The sequence below is a fragment of the Nerophis ophidion genome, linkage group LG17 (assembly GCF_033978795.1).
Source record: "Nerophis ophidion isolate RoL-2023_Sa linkage group LG17, RoL_Noph_v1.0, whole genome shotgun sequence".
NCBI lineage: Eukaryota > Metazoa > Chordata > Actinopteri > Syngnathiformes > Syngnathidae > Nerophis > Nerophis ophidion.
Genome location: NC_084627.1, coordinates 8,422,916 through 8,444,621, shown reverse-complemented (window position 1 = coordinate 8,444,621; position 21,706 = coordinate 8,422,916). Strand labels below are relative to the sequence as shown.

At 44.2% G+C, this 21,706-nt stretch overlaps 1 protein-coding gene across 2 annotated transcripts in view; it reads right to left on the bottom strand.

Annotated features, from left to right (window-relative positions):
• Positions 1-2,273: 2,273 nt before the first annotated feature.
• ttc28 (tetratricopeptide repeat domain 28) overlaps positions 2,274-21,706 on the bottom strand; it is a 62,666-nt gene continuing 43,233 nt past the window's right edge. For both annotated transcript variants that reach the window (XM_061876053.1, XM_061876054.1), the window contains 12 exons: positions 19,068-19,208; positions 17,031-17,163; positions 14,637-15,241; positions 14,326-14,573; positions 11,694-11,818; positions 11,542-11,619; positions 11,282-11,435; positions 8,205-8,281; positions 6,026-6,155; positions 5,851-5,958; positions 3,462-3,984; positions 2,274-3,396 (listed from right to left, as the gene is read on the bottom strand). In XM_061876053.1, the coding sequence (XP_061732037.1) occupies positions 2,637-3,396; positions 3,462-3,984; positions 5,851-5,958; positions 6,026-6,155; positions 8,205-8,281; positions 11,282-11,435; positions 11,542-11,619; positions 11,694-11,818; positions 14,326-14,573; positions 14,637-15,241; positions 17,031-17,163; positions 19,068-19,208 (3,082 nt within the window). In that variant the 3' untranslated portion in view covers positions 2,274-2,636. The remainder of the gene's footprint in view (positions 3,397-3,461; positions 3,985-5,850; positions 5,959-6,025; positions 6,156-8,204; positions 8,282-11,281; positions 11,436-11,541; positions 11,620-11,693; positions 11,819-14,325; positions 14,574-14,636; positions 15,242-17,030; positions 17,164-19,067; positions 19,209-21,706) is intronic.

Sequence of the window (21,706 nt, the reverse complement as noted above, 5' to 3'; positions counted from 1 at the left end):
TTGGATGTATTTGTTTGGTTTGTAGGCTTGTGAATCTAGGTTATCCATTAACTACTTATTATGTCAGGTCTGGGAAATTATTTTGACTCGAGGGCCACATTTAGAGAAAAAGATGTATCCGGGGGCCAGTAAATCTATTTTTAGGAACACTAATACAAAACCTCCCAATAATGTCTGATTGAATGCTAAAAATGTTCTGACAGACCGCCTTAAAAACGTAATGGAATTTTACATTTTTCTATGAACGATAAAACACTGAATATTGACAAAATATGAAGGTCACACCCCCTTTCGATCGACATATTTTACAATCAAGTGAAACGCAACCAAAATGCAACGAACAGTGAAATATAAACGCAGAGGGTTCAAAATAAACCCACCTACAATCTGATATATCACAAAGCTTTAGAACTTTGTTGTGAAAATCTCCTACCGCGTCTGTACAAACGCTTCCCACCCACACTGCTTGGTGGCTCGTCTGAGCTGCTGTGACTTACATTACCAAAGTAATTAGATGACCATAGTAACTAATTAGATTACCAGAGCAACTAATTACATTAGCATAGCAACTGGTATATTATCCAAAAGTGCAGATTCCAACCATTGAAATATTTTGTATAGTTGAAGACTTTCGTTCATTAGAAAACATCAGTTGCACATCATAATGGCAGCTACACTTTTCATCTTAAAGATCTAAAAAAAATATTTGGGAATGTCCGGCGGGCCAGATTGAAAAGCTTAATTGGCCGCATGTGGTCCCCAGGCCTTAATTTGCCCAGGTCTGTGTTATGTTAAAAAGGGCAGGAAATATAAACATTTCTTCACCTGTTCCTTCTCAAACATAAGGTGTGTAAATATGTGTTTTGTTGTTAAGGTTTGATTGGCTATTGATCAAAAATGCACATTAATGAAGGAGATAAATACAAACGAAATGAATTGAAATACAATAAGATGTAGATCAGAATAATTGAATTGACACAAATATTACTCTATTGGTGGGAATTATTCTAAAACTTTGGCCATAATTGTATTTTTTGTTGTTTTCATTGTAAAGGAATGTGACTTAGTTCATACTTTGACAGTGACATCACTGGTTAGAATTTTACCTCTGAGCATTACACCAATAAAGGAAAAATACACACGTGTCAAAATAAAATGTATTAATGGATAAAAAAAGTATACATAAAACTCCAAATAAAAAACTAGGACTTTAGCACATAATAAAAATGTAAGTACAAAATTATACTATTAGTCTGGTGTGTGTTCCCCTAAACTACTACCCTCTAAATAGGGAACCCGAAAGTGGATCCAAATAGAATTAAAAAATAAATAAATACATATAACACAATTAAAAATGTATATATATGTATTTTTTTACATGTAATATATATATATATATTTTTTTTCTACATGTAAAATATATACATATATTTTTTACATGTAAAAATCCATCCATTTTCTACCGCTTATTCCCTTTTGGAGTTGCGGGGGGCGTTGGTGCTTATCTCAGCTACAATCAGGCGGAAGGTGGGGTACACCCTGGACAAGTCGCCACCTCGTCGCAGGGCCAACACAGATAGACAGACAACATTCACACTCACATTCACACACTAGGGCCAATTTAGTTTTACCAATCAACCTATCCCCAGGTGTATGTCTTTGGAAGTGGGAGGAAGCCGGAGTACCCGGAGGGAACCCACGCATTCACGGGGAGAACATGCAAACTCCACACAGAAAGATCCCGAGCCCGGGATTGAACGACTACTCAGGACCTTCGTATTGTGAGGCAGACGCACTAACCCCTCTGCCCCATGTAAAAATATATATATGTATTTTTTTTACATGCAAAAACAATATATATATATATATATATATATATATATATATATATATTTATTTATTTTACATGTAAAAAAATATATATATTACATAAAAAAATATATATATATTTTCCATGTAAAAATATATATTATTTATATATATATTTTACATGTAAAAAAAAATAAAAAAAAATAAATATATATATATATATATATATATATAATTTTATTTAATTTTATTTATTTATTTATTTATTTTTTATATATATATACACATTGCTAAGTTTTCTCTAACTCAATTTCTTTTCCAATTGCCGACACTAAATTGAAAAAATAGTTTCCAAAACAAACGGGAATTGATTCTCATCGTTCCCTCAAAAGAACTGTTCAAAAGACATGGTTTGTTTGCGATTGTCAGATCTCTAATAGGAAATATCACCCCAAAAGTAAAAATAGCTGGAAAATTTCATTTATTTAACAACATACACACAGAGCTTTAGTGATTATGTACAGAAAAGTTCAATCAAGTAAAATATAAATTGTTCTTATGGCTTCAGCAGGTGTCACCTAAAATGTGTTCAGCTGAGAAACATATGGTTTCTGTCAATGTTTATGTATGAGGAAAGTCTCACTTCTCCATTGTCTTGTCTTCTTCCTCTTCAGAACACTCAAACCACCATTTATTAAAACCAACACTTCACCCTCATCGTCACATCTCTCCAAACTATTTTATAGGAACTTGTTGGAACTTCCACCCTATGGAGCTCCTCAGACCATCAGGTCCTACCAGAATCACCATGGAAACCAAAAAAGGCGTCAACATTTAGAAGAAGGGAAAAAATGTCCCGCTAGAAGCTTGAAGCCATTTCCAGAAGGAAATTTGGTATTAGTCGGTGGTTTGGAGGCAGGAGGAGCTTTGGCTTCATCACATGCCTTCTGTCGGGGCGAGAGGTTCAGCAAACCCAAAACATCTTTCTGCACTCTGCTCATTTTCTTCCCCCCACCAGGAAGGACGCTCGCGGGGCACGCCCCCTCCTGCTTGTGGACCCCCCTGAAGCGTTTACCATCTTGCGTCACACTGGAGGTGACTGGAGAGGAAGGGGGAAGGTTTGGTCTGAGCTCAGACTCGGTGACAGGTGAGGACCGAGCGAGCTTCTGCAGGGAGGAAGAGCGGCTCGGCGGCTTTGGCCGGGGCGCCTTGGGCGAGAGAGGACTTCGGAGGGGCCGGGGGGAGGACAGAGATGTTAGACTCGCCCTGCTTGCAGGTCTACTGAAGGCGCTGGTCTCTGAGGCTTGGAAGGTCCGCGCCCCCCTGCTGAGAATGGGGGTGGTCGGGGTGGAGAGAGAGTGCTGCTTCCCCTCGTTCCTCCTGGCCGTGCGTGCTCGGGCGTGAGCTCTCTGCAGGTTCTCCACAGCGCTCATGTGGTTCTGGGTCTCCTCCAGGATCTTGCGGGCCAGTTCCTGGGGGTCCACTTGTCCCGCAGGCCCGCTCCTCTCCTCCTGGGACTTGACGGTGCTGTCGGTCTCTGTACTGGAGTGGTCCGACTCAGAGCTGCTCATTTTGGCTTTGCTGGTCCTGCAAGGAGCAACAAGCATGTCAGCATTGAGGACCAAAGTGTTCTTTCAGACGCCAAAACTCACGTTTCCTGTTTGGGTTTGCTGGGCACCGGAGGAGCTTTTGAAGGAGACGTCGGCGTGCTGATGCTTCCTTTGGAGGACGCCGTGACGCAGCCTTCCCCAGTCCTCCTATGGCGGTGTCCTGCAGGTGGCGGCAGAGTGTCACCACCCTTCACCCCTGGCCTCAGAGGCTCGCTGCTGATGATGGAGTAGCCGCCATAATCCTCGTTGCCCGCCTCTCCTTTGCCGGGATTGGTCAGCCGCCTCGCTCGGCCTCCCTGCGGATACGAGGTGACATCACTTCCCGCGGGCTCGGGGCGCGACAGGAAGCTGAGGGAGGAGGTGAGGGAGCTGAGGCTGTAGACGGAGATGGCGTCGCAGGACAGCGCGTCCGGGCAGACCGGAGGCGGGAAGCAGGGCCGAGGCGGGGAGCAGCTGAGGGAGGCGGGGAAAGATGGAGGCTGCGGCGTGGAATGCGAAGAGGAGGAGAGGGACTCCAGCGAGGACGAGCTGTCCGTGCTTAGGCCCTTGGGAAGATCCGTGGAGTCTGAACCGGAACACAAGTCTCAAGTCAGACCTCAGTCAAAGGGGATTTCGAACTTTGATCAACAATATGGAGCGGACCACTTTTATATTCTTAAGACTTTTACCACGGTGTCCGACAGTGAAGTGAGTTATATTTATATAGCGCTTTACTCCAGAGACTCAAAGTGGTTTACATAGTGAAACCCTTTATCTGGGTGGCACTGGGAGCAAGTGTGAGAGTCCAGTCCATAGTGGATCTAACATAATAGTGAGAGTCCAGTCCATAGTGGATATAACATAATAGTGAGAGTCCAGTCCATAGTGGATCTAACATAATAGTGAGAGTCCAGTCCATAGTGGATCTAACATAATAGTGAGAGTCCAGTCCATAGTGGATCTAACATAATAGTGAGAGTCCAGTCCATACTGGATCAAACATAATAGTGAGAGTCCAGTCCATAGTGGATCTAACATAATAGTGAGAGTCCAGTCCATAGTGGATCTAACATGATATTGTGAGAGTCCAGTCCATAATGGATCTAACATAATAGTGAGAGTCCAGTCCATAGTGGATCTAACATAATAGTGAGAGTCCAGTCCATAGTGGATCTAACATAATAGTGTGAGAGTTCTGTCCATAGTGGATCTAACATAATAGTGAGAGTCCAGTCCATAGTGGATCTAACATAATAGTGAGAGTCCAGTCCATAGTGGATCTAACATAATAGTGAGAGTCCAGTCCATAGTGGATCTAACATAATAGTGTGAGAGTCCAGTCCATAGTGGATCTAACATAATAGTGTGGGAGTCCAGTCCATAGTGGATCTAACATAATAGTGAGAGTCCAGTCCATAGTGGATCTAACATAATAGTGTGAGAGTCCAGTCCATAGTGGATCTAACATGATAGTGAGAGTCCAGTCCATAGTGGATCTAACATAATAGTGAGAGTCCAGCCCATAGTAGTTCTAACATAATAGTGAGAGTCCAGCCCATAGTAGTTCTAACATAATAGTGAGAGTCCAGTCCATAGTGGATCTAACATAATAGTGACAGTCCAGTCCATAGTGGATCCAACATAATAGTGAGAGTCCAGTCCATAGTGGATCTAACATAATAGTGAGAGTCCAGTCCATAGTGGATCTAACATAATAGTGAGAGTCCAGTCCATAGTGGATCTAACATGATATTGTGAGAGTCCAGTCCATAGTGGATCTAACATAATAGTGAGAGTCCAGTCCATAGTGGATCTAACATGATATTGTGAGAGTCCAGTCCATAGTGGATCTCTTTTCGAACCTTGATACTGATAAAGCATTTTCCCCTGGCATCGCCCCCTCCACACACACTATTTGAGAAGAACTGCTCTAAACCTCATAGGAATGTCAGTTATTTTTAACTTGAGAAGCAGGAACAGTATCTTACTTACAAAACTCTGCTTGACAACTCTTATTGTCCAAGCATCTTCCTGCTGCAAAATGTTGAGTGAATTGTGCTGGATTTCTATCAGCAGCGCTCATTTTCCCCAGCAGATACTGACAACTAACCGCTTTCTATCTAAGTTACGGTTTAAAAAAAAATTATTTAGGGAAAAGCAACGAGCAAATATGTGATGGGACAAAACACGAGTACACAGGGATCTACTTTGTTTGACCAACTTATAGCTTTTTTATATTTTTCTGGCCCTAATACAATGTACTGTTCTAATGTAGGCCGTGTTTTATTTTAATACCAGGAATAAGTCAATGAAATGAAGAGCTGAGGGCCAGACTTTAAACACAGACTAATACTTGATGCTGATAGTACCAACTGCAGGACCCAGCCTATGTGGTCTACAGCTGGGTCTCATTAGTGGGCCACAACTGCCGAAGTGCTGAAGTTGTACTTGCCAAAGAGAGCCAGCAGTGACCGGAGGGCAAAGTGCATGACCCTTCCGCTGGCCTGCTTCCCCGTCTTCAACACAACCTCCTCCTGACCCACCTCACACAGGTCGAAACCTGCAACAAAAAAATAAAATAAAAAACAACTCCAGCCAACTTCAGTGGTGTGCCATGGCAGACCCACCGAGTGCGGCCAGGAACTCGTGGCAGCCCGGCAGCCTCCACAGTTTCACGCCGAGGGACGCTCGGATGGGAGCCGATGAGAAGTCGTGCTCCGTGTCAGACGACTGCAGCTGCACCAGCACCTGGTGAAGCTGCGCAGAGCGCGGAAAGGAACGAGGCTCGCATAAACACATTCCATCATGGCTGCCGACAAAGATTGAGCCTGCACTTTTGCATGCATGACAACCACATGCATGCCCTGTTATTTGCGCCTTCCTTTTTCACCTCAAATCCCAGGCATGTGATTTGAACTTAATGAAAAAGACTGAAAATAAGGTAGGGGTGTGGGGGTCGCAAAAGCTCCTAGTTTTTCAGCAATTGAACATGCAAATATTGGCAAAAAAAAGCACCAGTTAAAGATGTTTTATTGTTTAAATAATTGAAAAATGATCAACAGAGTTGACATAAATACATTACTTTACACATTACTTTGTCTGTTTCAGTCACTGTTATTGAATCACTAGAGTATTTATGTTCACATCCACAGGAACCACATGGGTCAGCCTATTCCATACAGTATTTACAACCTTACTAGTGTTCACTTCACAGATGGTGCATTTAGTTATTGACATTATATATTTTATTATACAGTTGTCCAAATGTGGCCAAGTAGACAGATTGTGGGTTTCCTGGACGTGGTCTACATCGCTAAAAGAAACCTCTCAGGAAGAGAATCCCTCTGCCATCTTCTACTAGTTTATTAATATATAAATCACCCTCTTGAACATTCCCTCTTCTGTTCTCCGACTCTCTCGTCCTCATATATGTATATATATATATATATATATATATATATATATATATATATATATATATATATATATATATATATATATACACATACATATATACCTGCACTGGCTTCCTGTGCACTTAAGATGTGACTTTAAGGTTTTACTAATTACGTATAAAATACTACACGGTCTAGCTCCATCCTATCTTGCCGATTGTATTGTACCATATGTCCCGGCAAGAAATCTGCCTTCAAAGGACTCCGGCTTATTAGTGATTCCTAGAGCCCAAAAAAAGTCTGCGGGCTATAGAGCGTTTTCCGTTCGGGCTCCAGTACTCTTCGTTCGTCCAGTTCGAGATGCTACCTCAGTAGAAGCATTTAAGTCTCACCTTAAAACTCATCTGTATACTCTAGCCTTTGAATAGACCTCCTTTTTAGACCAGTTGATCTGCCGCTTCTTTTCTTTTTTCTCCTATGTCCCCCCCTCCCTTGTGGAGGGGGTCCGGTCCGATGACCATGGATGAAGTACTGGCTGTCCAGAGTCGAGACCCAGGATGGACCGCTCGCCTGTGTATCGGTTGGGGACATCTCTACGCTGCTGATCCGCCTCCGCTTGAGATGGTTTCCTGTGGACGGAACTCTCGCTGCTGTCTTGGATCCGCTTTGAACTGAACTCTCGCGGCTGTGTTGAAGCCACTATGGCTTGAACTTTCACAGTATCATGTTAGACCGGCTCGACATCCATTGCTTTCGGTCCCCTAGAGGTCCTCTCCAAGGTTTCTCATAGTCAGCATTATCACTGGCGTCCCACTGGATGTGAATTCTCCCTGCCCACTAGGTGTGAGTTTTCCTTGCCCTTTTGTGGGTTCTTCTGAGGATGTTGTAGTCGTAATGATTTGTGCAGTCCTTTGAGACATTTGTGATTTGGGGCTATATAAATAAACATTGATTGATTGATTGATATATATATATGAGGATGTCCCACCCTATCTTGCCTCTCATTGGCCTGTCCCGATTGTTTTGCCCTAATCTTAACCAATCGTGACTCATCAAAGTAAACAAACCAACCAATCTTGGATCTTCTGATACGTAAACCAACCAATCATCATTGATGTTTCCCGTATATGTTGTCCCCTGCCTGTGGAGTTGCTTCCATTTTTAAGTTCATCTTTCTTAAAGGAAAACCATAGTTTTTTACCACTGGATTATCAAAAAACGTACTTATTACGGGAAACCATAGTTGTTTGCAGGTATGGCAAAGACAAGGATCAAGATTTCAACACATTGCAGGTCGATAAAAAAACGAAAAATATTTTTTTGTATTTTTACAGAATTAAAAAAAAAGACAGATTTCTGACTATAGATGAAAGAATCGCATGCTAATGTCAACTTGTGACTGGAGTGCTACCTTGTGTATGAGCTGCTCTCCAGCTTCAGGTGCTGCCAGCAGTTTGCTGAGAGCCTGAAGAGCTGCAGTGCCGAGACCTGAAAACAAAAACATGAAGGAAGCCGACATTTGACTTACAACACAGGTGATGCTTATAAAGCAGGGGTGCCCAAACTTTTTTCCTCCAGGGCCCAAAGTCAACATGAGCCAATGGGCTGCGGGCCAAAAACAGCCATTTTAAGTAGGAGTGTCCCGACTTTTTACTTGCAATATCCATCCGTCCATCTTCTTCCGCTTATCCGAGGTCGGGTCGCGAGGGCAGCAGCCTAAACAGGAAAACCCAAACTTCTCTCTCCCCAGCCACTTCGTCTAGCTCTTCCCGGGGAATTCAGAGGTGTTCCCAGGCCAGCCGGGAGAGATAGTCTTCCCAACGTGTCCTAGGGTTTTCCCCGTGGCCTCCTACCGGTCTGACGTGCCCGAAACACCTCCCTAGGGAGGCGTTCAAGTTGCATCCTGACCAGATGCCCAAACCACCTCATCTGGCTCCTCTCGATGTGAAGGAGCAGCTGCTTTACTTTGAGTTCCTCCCGGATGGCAGAGCTTCTCACCCTATCTCTAAGGGAGAGACCCAAACTCATTTGGGACGCTTTTACTCGTGATCTTGTCCTTTCGGTCATAACCCAAAGCTCATGACCATAGGTGAGGATGGGAACGTAGATCGACCGGCAAATTGAGAGCTTTGCCTTCCGGCTCAGCTCCTTCTTCACCACAACGGATCGATACAGCGTCCGCATTACTGAAGACGCCGCACCGATCCGCCTGTCGATCTCACCATCCATTCTTCCCTCACTCGTGAACAAGACTCCCAGGTACTTGAAGTCCTCCACTCCCAAACCCGGAGATGGCACTCCACCATGGACTCGGACTTGGAGGTGCTGATTACTTGCAATATGTTACCAATGTTCTAGCCTTGAGAATTCACCAATATTGATATTGATCGAGTGCAATATCAGAGGGAACCATACATACTTGTCTTATAATGTAGTGTGAAATTTTAGGAAAGGCTAAGTCAAGTGAAATTGTCAATGTTTGGTAAGACAAAAAACAAACACACTAACCTATTTGTGATTAAAGGAGCCATATGTAACAACTTCGTGTCAAGTCATTATTAAATTATATGTCAGAAGGCATTAATAGATCACCTTCTTTTCCAAAACCTCTATAAGTGATGATGCTCATTTCAAAATTAGATTTAAAGCCCAGAAATATTGTTATTGTTTTCATTTCGATGTCCCGCCCTCCACCGTTTGACCCATTAGAAAGTCCGTGAGTGTGTCACATCCAGGTTGCCGGTTACGCACCACCCTCTTTGTCTGGCTACTGCCACCGGTAAAGTTACTAAACATGTCAGACCTTAGTCAATCTAAAAGTTACCATTCTCAACTTATTCTTGACAAAGCCAGGAACAAAACCAAAGCTTGTATCGATGGGATGCTTTTGAAAGATGGAGACTATCGAAGGCGGAGAAGATTTTTTCATCTAAAGCCAAACTTGCTAATTTCCTCCTTGATAGGTAAGTCAAGCATTTACATTTTCTTATTACATGTAATAAATGGAAATGGACAATTGGTATGTAAACTACAATGTCCAATACAGTCTATAATTCAGGTGTACTGGAGAGGAGGCGACGCCGGATACTCGAACCTGGGATCCAGGAGGAACAGTGTGGTTTTAGTCCTGGTCGTGGAACTGTGGACCAGCTCTATACTCTGGGCAGGGTTCTTGAGGGTGCATGGGAGTTTGCCCAACCAGTCTATATGTGCTTTGTGGACTTGGAGAAGGCATTGGACCGTGTCCCTCGGGAAGTCCTGTGGGGAGTGCTCAGAGAGTATGGGGTATCGGACCGCCTGATTGTGGCGGTCCGCTCCCTGTGTGATCAGTGTCAGACCTTGGTCCGCATTGCCGGCGGTAAGTCGGACATGTTTCCAGTGAGGGTTGGACTCCGCCAAGGCTGTCCTTTGTCACCCATTCTGTTCATAACTTTTATGGACAGAATTTCTAGGCACAGTCAAGGCATTGAGGGGATCCGGTTTGGTGGCTGCAGGATCAGGTCTCTGCTTTTTGCAGATGATGTAGTCCTGATGGCTTCATCTGGCCGGGATCTTCAGCTCTCACTGGATCAGTTCACAGCCGAGTGTGAAGCGACAGGGATGAGAATCAGCACCCCCAAGTCCGAGTCCATGGTTCTCGTAAGGAAGGAAGTGGAGTGCCATCTCCGGGTTGGGGAGGAGACCCTGCCCCAAGTGGAGGAGTTCAAGTACCTTGGAGTCTTGTTCATGAGTGAGGGAAGAGTGGATCGTGAGATCGACAGGCGGATCGGTGCGGCGTCTTCAGTAATGCGAACGCTGTATCGATCCGTTGTGGTGAAGAAGGAGCTGAGCCGGAAGGCAAAGCTCTCATTTTACCGGTCAATCTACGTTCCCTACCTCACCTATGGTCATGAGCTTTGGGTCATGACCGAAAGGACAAGATCACGGGTACAAGCGGCCCAAATGAGTTTGGGTCTCTCCCTTAGGGCAGGATAGGGCAGACATTCGAAAGAGACGTCGCCGCCACCAGGGGCCGGCGATCTGCTCGAGGTTATCTAGAGTTACCAAAGTCGCCGCGGGTGCAGATCTTGGTGGTAGTAGCAAATATTCAAACGAATATTTGCTACTACCGAATATGAATATGAAGCTCTGCCATCCGGGGGGAACTCAAAGTAAAGCCGCTGCTCCTCCACATGGGGGGGTTTTCACACAAGAAAAACTTGTATTCAATGTCAACGGATAGATCCAAATTTTATCTATAAATAGTTAAGCGTTGAAAGTAAAAAAATATATATTGACATATAACTTGTTTTTATCACTTAAGACACTTTTGGGTCCCTGAGACTTTTAAAACCCACCGAAACAGAGGTTAGTTGTAAATGTAACAATATAGATTCTATTTGTTTGGAAAATGATGTGGGCCCTCGGCGGAAGACATTTGGACACCCCTGCTCTCATGAGACCGGCCGCAGAGTGAAGTATAAGCAAGTATTTGAGGAGTGCTGGTACCAAGCAGGGACTGCAGGGACAGGCTGCACTGCTGCAGACGCTCTCCGGGGTCCGACGTGGGGAAGAACACGGCCGCAGGGAGACCGGCGCCGCCCAGGTCCAGGCGAAAGCCGACTGCAGATAGCAGGGCTCGCCACCCGGGTACCCCGCCCACCTTCATGGACGCAGAGCAGACATGAGAACATGAGCAGGGAGGTTGTCCGCAGCCACACACACACACACACACACACACACACACACACACACACACACACACACACCTTATTGTCCACACTCTGCTGTGACGTGTACATGGGGTTGTGCTGTCCACTGTCAATACGCTGCAAGGACTTCTCCACCTGCAGAGCAAAGAAGCCATTAACTACCAGAAAGCACCCTGGTGTGATGGAGGGCAGTTCTAATGAGGTCTCACCAAGTGCAGAAGTACTCTGAGGGCGTCCCTGGCCCGCTCTGTGTGCTGCAGGATCTCTGCTAAGGCTTGTCGGACGAGAGACTTGGGACTGTTCACCTTCACGTCGCTGCCAATTAAAAGGTAACCTGAAGAATAACACACATACATTTTTTGCATTCCATTTAGTGTACATAAAAAAGCAAGACACAAGCAGGCAGTGTTTATGCATTGCCAAAACTAACCACCAGAGGGAGGCAAAGCCGCTCAGAGAGAGTAAAGTTAAAATTAAAGTAGCAATGATTGTCACACACACACCAGGTGTGGTGAAATTTGTCCTCTACATTTGACTCATTACTTTGTTGGAGCAGTGAGCAGCAGCAGTGGCCGCGCCTTGGAATCATTTTTGGTGATTTAACCCCCTATTTCAACCCTTGATGTTAAGTGTCACCCAGAGGGTAATGGCTCCCATTTATATAGTCTTTGATGTGACTCGGCCGGGGTTTGAACTTACAGCCTACCGGTCTCAGGGCAGACACTCCAACCACGTTTTGTGCCGTAATACCCCAAAATAATACGTTTATGTATACACCGCATTTTCTCAAAAATCCACAGTGCGCCTTATAACCCGGTGCTCCTAATGTATGGAATAATGTCAGTTGTGCTTACCGACCTCAAAGATATTATGATAAATGTACCCAATAGATGGCAGTCACCCATAAGAGATACCTGTAGACTGCAATATGACGCCAGTAAACAACACCAAACCTTTCATATTATGACCCCTTTAATGCCCTTATAACCCGGTGCGCCTAATGTGCGGGATAATGTTGGCTGTGCCTACCAGCCTCAAAGCTGTTTTATCTGGTACATGATGTAATGATAAGTGTAACCAGCAGATGGCAGTCACACATAAGAGATACCTGTAGACTGCAATATGACGCCAGTAAACAACACCAAATCCTTCATAATATGACCCCTTCCTTTAATGCGCCTTATAACCCAGTGCGGTTCATGTACGGAATAATGTTGATTGTGCTTACCAACCTCAAAGCTATTTTATTTGACACATGATGTAATGATAAGTGTAACCAGTAGATGGCAGTCACACATAAGAGATGCATGTATACTGCAATATGACGCCAGTAAACACCAAAACATTCATAATACGACCCCTTTAATGCGCCTTATAACCCGGTGCGCCTAATGTATGGAATAATGCTGGTTGCGCTTACCAACCTCAAAGCTATTTTATTTGGTACATGATGTAATGATAAGTGTAACCAGTAGATGGCAGTCACACATAAGAGATACCTGTAGAGTGCAATATGACGCCAGTAAACAACAACAAAACTTTCATAATGTGACCCCTTCAATGCGCCTTATAACCCGGTGCTCCTAATGTACGGAATAATGTTGGTTGTGCTTACCAACCTCAAAGCTATTTTATTTTGTACATGGTGTAATGATAAGTGTAACCAATAGAAGGCAGTCACACAAAAGAGATGCGTGTAGACTGCAATATGACGCCAGTAAACACCAAAACATTCATAATATGACCCCTTTGATGGGTCTTATTACCCGGTGCGCCTAATGTACGGCATAATGTTGGTTGTGCTTACCAACCTCAGAGCTATTTTATTTGGCACATGATGTAATAAGTGTAATTAGTAGATGGCAGTCACACATAATATATACGTGGAGACTGCAATATGACGTCAGTAAACAACACCAAAACTTATATAATGTGACCCCTTTATTGCGCCTTATAACCCGGTGCGCCTAATGTACGGAATAATGTCGATTGTGCTTACCAACCTCAAAGCTATTTTATTTGGTACATGATGTAATGATAAGTGTAACCAGTAGATGGCAGTCACACATAAGAGATACGAGTAGAGTGCAATATGACGCCAGTAAACAACACAAAAACTTTCATAATGTAACCCCTTTAATGCGCCTTATGAGCCCTTATTTTGCGGCCGTATTTAACGCAAAATACAGGAAAAACACACTCTCCAAAAAGCATAATAAAACAAAAAAATATATACTTAAAGAAAAAGCAAAGCCACCAAACACAGACCGCTTTTGAAAATGTCTTTGTCAGTGTTTGTCAGAATAATTGTATCTAAGTTATCACAAAACCTTGTGTTTCAATGAGTTCCCAGCGAGCAGAAAAAAAGCTGTCTTTTGTCTTACCAATCAAAAAGTTTCTAAAACACCACCGTGTAGGATGGGAAGCGACATGAAGGTTTCGGTTTCTTTGATGTATTGTAATTAACAGGAAGATTTTGTCTTGACCCGAGATCTACAAAGCGGAGAGGAAGCAGGACCTGACCCCCCTCCAGGCACCTTTTCTCTGAACTGTTTTGTAACCAAAGGTGACGGCTGTTTACGACCCCCTTCCCTCAGAAACATCTGTTGCCATTGAATCAGGGAAAGTCCAAATAAAAGAGGAGGCGTACTATCTTTGGTCCGAGCGTGGTGGAGGACTGTACAAGGGTACAGGGCTACAGGTTTCTCCTCATTAAGCCAAATTTAATTCTGTCACTGTTTAATTCCTTGCTTCTTGTCTTGTTTAATAGATGTCATCAGTGTTTGAACCTGAACCTTAGATGAAAAGCTAACTTCTAGATACGTCATGTCATCTGCTCACCTGCCCAGTTGGAAGGGTGGGAGAAGTTCTTGGTGGTCTGCAGGGTCCTCATGGCCTCGGCGAGCGCAGCGCTGGCCGTGGTCCCGCCGAGTAGGGCGCCGTAGAAGGTTTGAGTGAACAGCTTGGCGGCGGCGGCCGGCGTGGGCCACAGCGACACGCACACGCAGCGGACCCCTGCGGCTAGGAAGGCTCGCGTCAGGCCCACCACGCCGTCCGCGGTCACCCTGCAGCTGGACTCGGCGTACGACCTAAGACCGCGGCGCAGTTTGGAGGTTAAAGGCCGGCGGGAAAGTTTCAAAGATTTTACGAACCTGAGGACCACCAGTTTGACGTGAAGGTTGAGCTCCAGGATGTCTGCCGCCGTGAGGAGGACGTCTTGAAGCGGCGTGCTCTCGCAGACGCCGTCCTCGTCTCCGTCTCGGCGTGCGGCCTCGCCCGGCGTCATCTTCCGTTGCTCCTTCCTGGGAGCGAGGACCAGGGCGGCGAGCTTCCAGGAGACGTGAGTGGCCAGGTGAACGCACTCCGCCCGCGTCAGCGCGGAGAGGAGACGCTCCTTTGTGGCGTTGGCTCCGGTGAGCGGGCGACACCCCAGCTGCTCTCCCAGCCACACAGCCTCGTCTTGGGCGGAGGGGAGCGGCCCCCACAGCCAGCGCCTCATCAGGCCGGGGGGCAGGCGGGGCGCCCCCACCACGGCGGCCACCGAGCCGCCATCACAGCCTGGCGACTTGATATTCTCCGAGGGTGTCACCTTCATGGAGGCTTGCAGGCTGGCAAGCGACGGCACACAAACCAGACTGAACATCTCGTAGAGGTACTCGTTAGAAGAGCTGCCTTTGAGCAAGGCAAATGGCACCAGGTACAAGTCTCCTTCCAGGACTAAAACCAGCTGCCTGTGTCCGCCACCGTGCATCAGGGCCTGGAGCGGGACACGGGGAGGCGGAGTTATACAAACCCCAAAAGCAGAGAAGTTGTCATGTTGTGTAAACAATACAATTATTTTTAAATCCTTTTCAACTTATATTCAATTGAATAGACTGCAAAAACAAGATATTTCATGTTCACACTGGTATATTTTTTGCAAATATTAGCTTTATTTGGAATTTGATGCCTGCAAGATGTTTCAAAAAAGCTGGCACAAGTGGAAAAGAAGACTGAAGAAGTTGACGAATGCTCATCAAAGACTTATTTGGAACATCCCACAGGCTAATTGGGAACAGGTGGGTGCCATGATTGGGTATAAAAGCAGCTTCCATGGAATGCTCAGTCATTCACAAACAAGGACGGGGTGAGGGTCACCACTTTGTCAACAAATGCCTGAGCAAATTGTTTAAAGACAACATTTCTCAACCAGCTACTGCAAGGAATTTAGGGATTTCACCATCTACGCTCCGTTATATCACCAAAAGGTTCAGAAAACCTGGAGAAATCACTACACGTAAGCCATGATAATACGGACCTGCTATCCCTCAGGCCGTACTGCATCAAAAAGCGACAGTGTGTAAAGGATATCACCACATAGGCTCAGGAACTCCTCACAAAACCCCTGTCAGTAACTACAGTTTGTTGCTATACCTGTAAGTGCATGTTAAAATTCTACTGTACAATGCAAAAGCCATTTATCAACAACACCCAGAAACGCTGCAGTCTTCCCTAGGCCTGAGCTCATCTAAGATGGACTGTAGCATAGTGGAAAACTGTTCTGTGGTCTAACAAGTCCACTTTTCACAAATTATGTTTGGAAACTGTAGAAGTCGTGTCTTCCGGAACAAAGAGGACAAGAACCATCCGGATTGTTCTAGGCGCAAAGTGTAAAAGGCAGCATGTGTGATGGTATGGGGGTGTGTTAGTGGCCAAGGCATGGGTAACTTACACATCTGTGAAGGCACCATAGTGCTGAAAAGTACATACAGATTTTAGAGCAACACATGTTGCCATCAAAGCAACGTTATCATGGACGCCCCTGCTTATTTAAAGTTAAAGTACCAATTATTGTCACATACACACTAGGTGTGGTGAAATGTGTCCTCTGCATTTGACCCATCCCCTTGATCACCGCCTGGGAAGTGAAGGGAGTAGTGGGGAGCAGTGGGCAGCAGCGGTGCCGCGCCCAGGAATCATTTATGGTGATTTAACCCCCAATTCCAACCCTTTTTTCAGCACGACAATGCCAAGCCACGTGTTACAACAGCCTGGCTTCATAGTAAAAGAGTGTGGGTACTAGACTGGCCTGCCTGTAGTCCAGACATTGAAAATATGTGGTGAAATATGAAGGCTAAAATATGAGACTGTTGAACAACTTAAGCTGTACATCAAGCAAGAGTAGGAAATATTTCCACTTCAAAAATGTGTGTCCTCAGTTCCCAAACCTTTACTGAGTGTTGTTAAAAGGAAAGGCCATATAACACACTGGTAAAAATGCCTTTTTTTGCAATGTGTTGCTGCCATTAAATTCTCTGAGTTCATGATTATTTGCAAAAAAACATAAAGTTTCTCAGTTGGAACATTAATTATATTACCTTTGCAGTCTATTCCATTGAATATAAGTTGAAAGCTTTGCAAATCATTGTATTCTCTTTTTATTTACCATTTCAACAATGTGACAACTTCACTGCTTTTGGCTTTCGTACAAGAAGTCATCCACATACACACACGTGCACACATACGCACACACACACACACACACACACACGCACACACACACGTACCGCCTCCATGGGCGCGATGAGTAAGTCGTAAAGGGCCCGCAGAGGCGCCTTGTTTCCCGTCCAGCAAGGAGGAGAGCTTGCTCCGTCCTTCGATGAAGACACGGAGGTGAGGCTGCTGACGCTCCGGCAGCTTCTGTTGGCCAACACGTCACAGATGGTAAAGTCAGCAACGTAACAGGAAGTAGAAAGCTCTCTATAGCATGATCAACAACTTCCTGTAAGTTACTTCTGGTCCAGGGGTTCTGGACCTTTCTGACCTCAGGGCCCACTCAAATATGAACACTCTAGTCTTGATTTTAATCATATTCAATAAGTACCCTACTTATTTTACAACAGGGCTGCTCTACTACATAAAAAAAGAGGGCTGCAATTTCAAGAGTCCAAAGATGTGGATGTTTCGTCAGGAAGTGCCTCCGCAGGTTATATTCCTTGGAGTTTACTTGATGACAAACTAAACACATCAACTTTCACGCTGCACTCTCAAAATCTGCTTATTCTGCCCTCGCTATTCCAGTCCAGCGTGTGCAGCTAGTTAACAAAAGGAAGAAACCAAAGCTCCAGAAGTTTTGTCGGGGATTGATGTACCTTATTTTGAATTATTTTCCTTCCTCTGTTTTATTTCTTTATTTTATTTTTCATTTTGCACTGCAAGACTGAAAACATAAACATAAAATAAACATTACAAAAGTATAGCGTTTACTTTACATTTAAAAAATTGTCCCGAGAATGTACAACAATTGAACTAAAAAGAAGAAATATAACCTTAGTGTCAGAATAACTGTATCTAAGTTATCACAAAACTTTGTGTTTACATGATTTCCCGGCGAGCAGGCAAAAGCTGTCTTTGATCATACCGATTGAAAGCCTTGTAAAATTCCACCGTGTGGGATGGGAAGCGACATGAAGGTGTCGGTTTAAAGTTAAAGTACCAATGATTGTCACACACACACTAGATGTGGCGAAATTATTCTCTGCATTTGACACATCACCCTTGATCACCCCCTGGGAGGTGAGGGGAGCAGTGGGCAGCAGCGGTGCCGCGCCCGGGAATCATTTTTGGTGATTTAACCCCCAATTCCAACCCTTAATGCTGAGTGCCAAGCAAGGAGGTAATGGCTCCCATTTTTATAGTTTTTGGTTTGATTCGGCCGGGCTATGAACTCACAACCTACCGATCTTAGGGCGGACACTCTAACCACTAGGACACTGAGTAGGTTTATTTGATGTATTGTAATCCACAGGAAGATTTTGCCTTGACCCGAGATTTACAAAGCGGAGAGGAAGCAGGACCTGACTCCCCCTCCAGGCACCTTTTCTTTGAACTGTTTTGTGACCGAAGGCAGCGGCTGTTTACGACCCCCTTCCTTTAGAAACAGCTGTTGCCATGTAATTAGGGAAAGTCTAAATAAAAAAAGGAGCTGTAAAATCTTTGGTCAGAGCGTGGTGGGATACTGTACAAGGGTACAGGTCTACGCGTTTCTCCTCAATTGAGCCAAATTGAATTCTGTCTCTGTTTAATTCCTTGCTTCTTGTCTTGTTTAATAGATGTCATCAGTGTTTGAACCTGACACCTAGAGGTAAAAACAACTTAAAACATGTGTGTGCACGTACAACACTTAAGACATTTAGCATATCGGTATGTGGATTTAAACTATGGTAATTAAGCCAAGAAGTTAAACAATGTACTAATATGATCCAGTTTAAGAATGTCAAAAGGGAAAGAACAAATACATTTAGTAAGAAAATATTTTATTCATTTTATTAACATATATTATTTCCCAACTAAAATAATGTGGCCTCGAGTTTGACACTTGTGACTTAAGTCATAATTATTGCGCTTAAGAAACTTCTGTATGACTTTAGCTCCAGACTTCTGTTTGTTTGACACCTTCATTACAGCCACAAGTGGTGGAAAAGGGTATTACAACTGAGTACCACAGCGGTCCACTGAGAAACAGATATTTTTTGACGACAAAAATGGGCCCTGGCCCTATGGTTAAGAAACCCTGTCCTAGTCTGTGTAAAAGCAGCAAGAACCTGTTAAAGATGTTGTTCCTTGAGACCATGCGCAAGTAGCCGCTGGGGTCGTCATCGGGGCTCATTTTCATGTCCGGCTCGTCAAAGTGCGGATCCGGAACATCTCCTACTTCACTCTCCGTCTCGCTGCCTGGATGGACCCTGCAAGAACCACGCAGGTGAACTTGACTTTATTAATAACGATTTAAATCTACATTTAAAACACATTCTTGTGGTCTCGATCGGTGATCCACAATTTTGGACTGCATTGTGCTGAATGTAAAATTTGGTGGAGGAGGAATTATGGTTTTCAGATCAACTAGGCGACGCGATTTGAATGTGTTGTTTTTAGGCTGGTCTCTCCAAAGCTTTGGAATAAATTGCAAAAAACTTGTTCTGTTCTGGGTGATCATTTAAATCAGGGGTCTCAAACATGCGGGAGACGTTATTATGCGGCCCGCGCTTTGATATGACAATTTAATGTCGGTGCGGCCCGCGGGTTTAGTATGAGCGGCGCTTGATAGGTCATGCTTGCCAGGTCATGCTTGCCAACGTCCCCAATTTTCCCGGGATTAACTTGAATTTCAGGGCACCAATTCTATCGAAGCCCTTGTCAATTTTTAACCGATCAACAATATTCAGGGAGCGCCAAAATGGCACTGCCTTTAGCACCCCCTACATCCTGTATTGACAGCGTGCAAGCCCAGTTGTATGTTGCATCTGGCCAAGAGAGACAGACGTATGATACCGTGAGATATATTCGATCAACAGCTACACACGTCACACTAAGGGTGGCCGTAAAAAAACTTTTAAGACTAATATATGCCAGACTGTGAACCCACACCAAACAAGAATGAAAAACACATTTCTGGAGAACATCCGCATCGTAACACAACATAAACACACCAGAACAATTACCCAGAATCCCATGCAGACCTAACTCTTCCGGGCTACATTATACACACCCCTGCTACCACCAACCCCCCACACCCCACCCTCCCTACTTGCGTCGGTTGAGGTGTTGTATATTGTAGCCCTGCAAGGTGTTCTGGTTATTTGTTCTCTTGTGTTTAAGTTGTGTTAGGGTGCGGAAATTCTCCCAAAAAGGGTTTGTCATTCTCGTTTGGTGTGGGTTCACAGTGTGGCGCATATTTGTAACAGTGTTAAAAGTTATTTTACGGCCACCCTTAGTGTGACGTGTATGGCTGTTGAACAAGTACGTCTTGCAGTCACTCACGTTGTTCTGCACAAGTCTCACACAACACGATACTTTGGTTGTGTGATATAAAAGTGTGATGACCTGTAGGGGAGCAGCAGTCTTCTTTAGGGGGTCCGCGGACCCCTGGAGGTACTTGAAGGTATGCCAAGGGACAAGTTTTATTAAAAACATTCTAAAAAAAACAGCAGCAATTCATAAATCCTTTATACATATGTTTATTGAATAATACTTCAATGAAGTATGAATGTAAGTTCATAAACTGTGGAAAAATAATACAACAATCTAACATTCAGTGTTGACAGCTAGATTTTTTGTGGACATGTTCCATAAATATTGATGTTCAAGATTTCTTTTTTGTGAAGAAATGTTTAGAATGAAGTTGATAGATCTCTATTACAATCCCCAAAGAGGGCACTTTAAGTTGATGATTACTTCTATGTGTAGAAATCTTTATTTATAATTGAATCACTTGTTTATTTTTCAACAAGTTTTTTAGTTATTTTTACATCTTTAAATAGACCTCCTTTTTAGACCAGTTGATCTGCCGCTTCTTTTCTTTTTCCTATGTCCCCCCCTCCCTTGTGGAGGGGGTCCGGTCCGATGACCATGGATGAAGTACTGGCTGTCCAGAGTCGAGACCCAGGATGGACCGCTCGTCGGGACCCAGGATGGACCGCTCGCCTGTATCGGTTGGGGACATCTCTACGCTGCTGATCCGCTTGAGATGGTTTCCTGTGGACGGGACTCTCGCTGCTGTCTTGGAGCCACTATGGATTGAACTTTCACAGTATCATGTTAGACCCGCTCGACATCCATTGCTTTCGGTCCTCTAGAGGGGGGGGGTTGCCCACATCTGAGGTCCTCTCCAAGGTTTCTCATAGTCAGCATTGTCACTGGCGTCCCACTGGATGTGAATTCTCCCTGCCCACTGGGTGTGAGTTTTCCTTGCCCTTTTGTGGGTTCTTCCGAGGATGTTGTAGTCGTAATGATTTGTGCAGTCCTTTGAGACATTTGTGATTTGGGGCTATATAAATAAACATTGATTGATTGATTGATTGACATCTTTTTTTCCAAATAGTTGAAGAAAGACCACTACAAATGAGCAATATTTTGCACTGTTATACAATTTAATAAATCATAAACTGATGACATAGTGCTGTATTTTACTTCTTTATCTTTTTTTTTCAACCAAAAATGCTTTGCTCTGATTAGGAGGTACTTGAATTAAAAAAAATGTTCACAGGGGGTACATCACTAAAAAAAAGTTGAGAACCAGTGTTGTAGAGGACGTTAAAGGCAGTGCAGTCACGGCAGCCCTTAATAATGTCGGCCCGGTGAAAATAAGGAAAAATTTGGGAGGTGCACTGAAATTCAGGAGTCTCCCAGAAAAATTGTGAGGATTGGTAAGTATTTTGCTAGGGCGGGAAAGCCACTCATAGAA